The 6368-nt window shown below is 54.2% G+C and overlaps 3 protein-coding genes across 3 annotated transcripts; 2 read left to right on the top strand and 1 right to left on the bottom strand.

Moving 5' to 3' along the window:
- Nucleotide 1: 1 nt before the first annotated feature.
- PODANS_3_4560 (uncharacterized protein) lies at nucleotides 2–1135 on the bottom strand (the record flags this gene model as incomplete). Its single annotated transcript, XM_001909208.1, has 1 exon — nucleotides 2–1135. A coding segment is annotated over one exon (1134 nt), but the record flags the coding sequence as incomplete, so codon positions are not given.
- Nucleotides 1136–1743: 608 nt separating this feature from the next.
- PODANS_3_4550 (uncharacterized protein) lies at nucleotides 1744–3780 on the top strand (the record flags this gene model as incomplete). Its single annotated transcript, XM_001909207.1, has 1 exon — nucleotides 1744–3780. One exon carries the CDS (start codon nucleotides 1744–1746, stop codon nucleotides 3778–3780), a length of 2037 nt encoding a protein of 678 aa, XP_001909242.1.
- Nucleotides 3781–4604: 824 nt separating this feature from the next.
- Nucleotides 4605–5864, top strand: PODANS_3_4545 (uncharacterized protein; the record flags this gene model as incomplete). Its single annotated transcript, XM_001909206.1, has 1 exon — nucleotides 4605–5864. The coding sequence occupies one exon, from the start codon at nucleotides 4605–4607 to the stop codon at nucleotides 5862–5864; it is 1260 nt and encodes a 419-aa protein (XP_001909241.1).
- Between the last annotated feature and the right edge of the window lie 504 nt (nucleotides 5865–6368).

Genomic DNA, 6368 nt, shown 5'->3' with positions numbered 1-6368 from the left:
CACCACCCGTCGTCCGAACCCCCAACACCTCCTCCACCTGATCCCACCCCATCCTCACCTTCTCGTCCTGGGCACTATCGTCCACAACATTCAACCTCAGCCTCCTCGCAGCCTCTCCCCAAAACTTCTCCCTTTCCCTCCTGGCAGGACTAGGCATATTCACCGCCAGCAGCGCAGCCTTCACATCCCCTTTCCAAACCCGCCTGCTAATCTCGGGATAAGCACTCTTCCTCTTTTGGTCTATCCTCTCCTCTGCCATGAAAATAGACGTCGCCACCAATCTTCGCGTGAGGGAGACGACCAACGAATAAAAATCCTCGAGCGCAGTAGCACGAATCCCCGGTTTTTGTCCCTTCTCCGGCAGAAAAGTGCGGTAGTTATAGTCTTCCACCCTCGAGTTCATAAACACCCGCTCCGAGAGCTTAAGCCAAGTCCGCAGACGAAAAAGGGGGTGGAAGAGCATTTTGGGGTCGGGATCACGTTCGATCTCTTCGATGTTTTGGGGGGTGATGAGCCAGTGTGCTGGGCCCCATTTGTTAGATTCGAGGGTTCGTTCGTGGGTGAGTTGTTTTGTTGCTACAGCGTCGGAGGCGTCTTCGAGGGCTAGGCAGAGGGCTGGGGAGAGTTCTACTGCGGAAGGGATGTCGGATACGGGGATTGGGTCTGAACCACCGGCCGAAGATTTGAGGAGGGAGATGTAGGCTGAGACTTCGAGTTCGGATTTTGTTTTGAGGCGTTGGGATATGGCGAGGGGGTTGGAGGGGCCGAGGCGGGAGAGGGATTCGAAGAGGAGGATCTTTTCGGTTTCGGTCCAGTATGCGAGGCCGTGTTGGGAGTCGGATAGGGGGGGGAAGGAGGGGGGTGGTGGGAGGAATTTGGTGGAGGTGGAGACGATGTCTTCGTTCAGGAGGTCGAGGTAGGCGAGGGCGGAAGGGGGGTGGTGGTTTGCCGCGTTTGACAGGGCGGGGGGAGGTGGTGCTGAGAGAACGTTTTTCTGGTTTGGATTGGGGTGGTTGCTCCGCGGGTAGGTCGTAGTCTGGCGGTGAATCGATGTCATTTTCGTCATCCGAACTAGGCCGGGCAGTGTACTCGGAGGAGGCATCTGACGGGGCATATTCTCGCTCTTCCGCATCATCAAACTCGTTGAGCTCGGGCTCCTCCCGCTCGCAGTCGGAACCTAGAATCTCCGGATCGATAAGTGCTGGGTCTACCCCCGAAGATCGGATTGGCATAGATATCCGGCGGGAGCGTGGTCCAGTGTTGGGACTTTGGCCGTCTGACCCGTCGTCGATGTCCATGTTAACTTGAGGAGACCGTTCGTTTTGAGTGATGAGCAGTGACTTTAGTTCCTCGATCAATTCTGTAATTGATGTTAGCATTACCTTTGATAGGTGGTGTATGAGATGATAACTCACTGATACAGATAAAATCGATCAGGTCGCCTGAAAACATGAGTTTGTTGATGTATTGGTGAGGAAAACTCGGTCGAAACTCAAATCTCATCGGTGATGCTGCAGCTGTTACAGTGAAGCGTTAGTGAGGTGCGTACTGCAATCCCAGGCGGTCCGCCCACTGAAGAAAATTGACCAATCACACAGCCGCACAGCAGCCCCCAGCTGCAACTTTCACCTCACCAGCTGTCAATCTCAAACATCAACGACCTCTTTTCATGAAAAGACGACTTACACACCCACCGTCCATGAGATTTAGTCACTCACTCACTCACTCTAGCTCACCATAGCCATGATGAAGCGGCTCATCAAAACCGCCCTCCGTCTCAAAGAATCCCCCAAAGACCCAACCACCTCCTTCCAACTCTGGCCCTCACGCCCCTTCACCACAACCACCACCCGCCTCTCACAAGAATCACCACCAACCCCCATCCAACTCCGCGCCTACCAAGAAGAATGCATCCAAGCAGTCCTGACCTCCATAACCCAAGGCCACAAACGCCTCGGCATCTCCCTCGCCACCGGCGCCGGCAAAACAGTCATCTTCACCCACCTCATCGACCGCGTCACACCCCCAAACCCCCAAGCAACCCGCACCCTCATCCTCGCCCACAGGCGAGAACTAGTCGAGCAAGCCGCCCGCCACTGCCAGTCAGCCTACCCAAACAAGACCGTCGAAGTCGAGCTCGGAAACCTCCAAGCAACCGGCTTTGCCGACATCACCGTCGCCAGCATGCAATCCATCCTGTCCAAAGACCGTCTCCTGAAGTTCGACCCCTCAAACTACAAACTTGTCCTCGTCGATGAAGCACACCACATCGTCGCCCCAGGCTATCTCAAGATCTTGGAGCACATGAACCTCCGGCAAAAACAACCCGACTCCCCCACCCTGGTCGGCGTATCAGCCACCTTTTCCCGCTCAGACGGCCTAAAACTAGGAGCGGCCATCGACGAGATCGTCTACCACAAGGATTACATCGACATGATTGCGGACAAGTGGCTTTCCGAAGTCGTCTTCACCACCGTCGAGTCCAGAGCCGACCTCTCCGGCGTCCGAGCCAAGGGTGCGGGTGGGACAGGCGAGTTCGAAACCGCCTCGTTGTCAAGAGCCGTCAACTCCCCCGAGCTAAACGACATTGTCGTTCGAGCCTGGTTTGCAAAAGCCGCACCACCAAAGAGACAGTCCACGCTGGTCTTTTGCGTTGATCTGAGCCATGTGGCGGCTTTGACGGAACGGTTTCGGCATCACGGGATTGATGCCAGGTATGTATTCGGCGACACCCCGGCCAAGGAGCGGGCGGAAACGCTGGAGAAGTTCAAGAAAAAGGAGTTTCCTGTCTTGCTTAACTGTGGTGTTTTTACCGAGGGGACGGATATTCCCAATATTGACTGCGTCGTGTTGGCCAGGCCGACGAGGTCGAGGAATTTGCTGATACAGATGATCGGACGGGGGATGAGGCTGCATGAGGGGAAGGAGAATTGTCATGTTATTGACATGGTGGCGAGTTTGGACGTGGGGATCATCACCACGCCGACGCTGTTTGGGCTGGATCCGGATGAGTTGGTTGCGGAGAAGACGGGAGGGGAACTTCTCGCTTTGGCGAGAGAGGGGGGAGAGAAGAAGGAGACGGCGGAGGGGAGGGAGAAGAGGATGTCGAAGGCTGCCAAGAAGGCGCGTCCGACGGGAGAGAGCTACAAGGTGGCGTTTACCGAGTATGATTCTGTTTTTGACCTGATCTCGGATGCGGCGGGGGAGAAGCATATTAGGGCTATTAGTCAGAATGCGTGGGTGCAGGTGAATCCGAACAAGTACGTTTTGAGCACGGATAGGGATGTGATGCGGTTGGAGAAGGAGGTGGCTGTACCCCCACGCGGGAAAGATGGAGAGGAGGAGGGAGAGAGGAAGACGATGTGGAAGGGATATGTGATGAGGGCGCTCTCGAATGGGAAGTCACCGTGGGCGGCGCCGAGGGAGATATTAAGGACGATGGATTTTAGGGATGCGGTGCATGGGTGTGATAGGTTTGTGGCGGAATTTTATGCGCCGTTTTATATCTCGCAGAGGATGCCGTGGAGGAAGGCACCGGCGTCGGAGGGGCAGCTGAGATTTTTGAATAAGCTGAGGTCGAAGCTGGTTCCGCTTGAGCCGGGGGATATCACGAGGGGGAAGGCGGCGGATATGATCACCAAAATTAAGCACGGTGCCAGGGGGAGGTTTGCGGAGTTGGAGACGGAGAGGAAGAGGAGGGAGAAGATTAGTATGTATGCTGAGATGGAGATGCAGAGGAGGGAGATGGAGAAGGTGTCGGTTGGGCCGGTGACGTCTTGAGATATTTCGTCTTGGAGCTGTTGGAATGTGACGTAGTAGGAGGATTTGAATGAGCGATACCCAGATTCACATATAAAAAGAGCTTGATCTTACGACGAGATGTATTTTATATCGCTGTACTCAGAACGCCTGTTTTCGATGTTGTTACAGCAACATCGATTTTGTTTACTTGCCCCTTTTCAGCTTTAAGCCCCACACCGCAAAACACTCACCCTTTACTCAAGTTATATGCTCAGGTACGATCAGGAAGGCCAAAAAAAAAAACCGAGTCTCTCCCGCCTGTTGTTGGGGTCCGTTTGGCAGATTGGGTATGTTGATGGCAGGCTTGACCGAAGGAACGGGCGGGACCGAGGCCGGGAGACGGGAACGGTCGGAATATGTTGTCGGAATGTTGGCTTTGAGGATAGACTAAGAGCTGATCGTTCAGGGGAAGGTGAGACAGCGTGGTACACCGGATCAGTGGGCGGGCCTTGCTTTCCACCGGCTGGGTAGCGATCGTGCCCTTTAGACCAGACGTAATTATGATCAGAAAGACTGTTGTTGTTGGTGGTGAGATTGGTGAATGGTGTCTTGGTCTTGGTCTTGGTCGAGTCTTCGTCGAAGGTAGAGTGACTTTGCGATCGACTCTGACTTTCTTCGCTCGAGATTTTTGACGGACAGATTATGGACTTGTATAGTCTAGGAAGTCGACTTGGATTCTTCTTGGCGGTTTGATGGGTAATGGGTGTATTTTGGTGACTTGATCTTTTCAGCTCAAGCAGTAGATGGACTTCTATCTAGCATGGAAGAAAGAGAAGGTATCACTTTGTAAAAGAATAACAATCATGATGAGTATCGAGGGGACAGGTCCATCTCTGATATCTATATGCTTCTTACGACCTCGCTGCTATGGAGACTTGTGCTCTTATCTGGAGCAACTGACCATATCACCAACAAGCTGCTCTCCGACTTGCTCTCGTGCCTTCCCATTTTTGACGGTTAGAGATGAAATGGCGCCGAAGAACGTATCGGTCACCCGCCGATCCGATCCATTGTCATCTGAATTGAAGAGTTTTGCAAGACCCCGTCCCATTCACCTGGCAAGACTGTCCACCCAGATGCTCCAGTCCCTACATATAACGTACCCTTGGCTTTCCCGTACGCCAACAAAACCTTCCCCTCGACATCAAACAAGACTTCACACCCATCAAACATCAACAACAATGGACTCTCCCACCCGCACCCGCACCCGCAGGCGCTCTAACACCAGCGCTCATCCCCCGACCACAGCCACCGATATTTCACTCGCCACCGCGACCAACTCTCTCAGAATCACACCCTCAGCCCCCCCTCCTAACATCCCACCCAACAACCCACAGCCCACCACCGCACCCCCGGACTCACCCGCCACAACAGCCGCCACAACAGCCGCCATAAGAGCCGGCATCTCTCCCGGAGGGCACATCCCCGGCTCCACCCCCTCCCTAATCCACCACTACCGCAACATCCCCATGCACACCCCCGCCCGTGGTGTCTTCCCCATCTCCCTCACAAGCTGGCAACAATACCCCCCTCCACCCCTAAGCAACTACGACACACCAAACTACCCCTTCTGGAACCCGGCCCAGCCCAAACCCCGCGAGGAAGCCCCATCTCTAGGCCCAGAGCTGGAGAGGTCGATCGGTGAGCGGGAGAGACAAACGGGGCAGTTTGGTGCTGAGCAGTATCGGATGAGGGAGGAGATTTTGGCCATGGAGGAGAGGATTAGGGGGAAGCAGCAGGCGCTGGAGCAGGTTAGGAGGAATAAGATGGAGTTGAGGTTTGATAGGACAAAGGACAACCAGGGGGTGGCGGTGGAGATGGAGCATTTGGTTTTTGTGGAGAGGGAGTTACTGGGGGAGTTGGAGGTTTTGGGTAGGGAGAGGGAGGGGATGGGGAGGCGGGGGAGGGAGGTGCCGCAGGGCTGGTTGAAGGGGCGGATAAGAGGTACAAGGGGTATTAGATGGGATTGGAATAGGGAGGCCGATACCCTAGCTTGCACATCTGGTGGTTTTGGCGGGCTAGGGGGTTTTCTTTTGTACTCTTGCATTTTAGAGGCGTTTTAGATGGCAAGATACCCCGAGCATGGCGCAGTGGTCTTTGGGAAGAGGGCCCCTTTTGTTGTCTCCCTGCTGAGACAAGCCAGCGAGGGTAGTCTCGTCTCTCTAATTGAGTTGTCTGTTACCTATGGTTGGCTTTGCTTGGTGTGTGAGGGAGTGGTTAGTTGGGGTACCAAAGTGGGGGGGCATGTTGTTTAGGGGTGTGGAAGCGGTGGTTTTGGCATCCCTCCCCGGGTACCTGGTCAGATTTTGCTTTTGTTGTTTGAGAGTTGGGCAGCCGGTCATCAACGGAGGATGGACTAGACTTTTGAGAAGGTATATAGACTACCACCAGTCTCGACATGGTCATCCAACGTCTTGGCAATGACATCTGCTTTTTTGACTTGGTCTTTGGGCAAGACTGTGAAAAGGGTAATGTCGAAAGTAGACATGGTCGATCAAAACATCATCGAGACTCTCATCTTGAACCTTTCGACGGCCGGTATACCCATCCTGTTGAGACAAGGATAT

This window comes from Podospora anserina, chromosome 3 (genome assembly GCF_000226545.1).
Source record: "Podospora anserina S mat+ genomic DNA chromosome 3, supercontig 2".
Lineage (NCBI taxonomy): Eukaryota > Fungi > Ascomycota > Sordariomycetes > Sordariales > Podosporaceae > Podospora > Podospora anserina.
The sequence above is the reverse complement of the archived record's forward strand: the minus strand, read 5'-3'. Positions and strand labels throughout refer to the sequence as shown.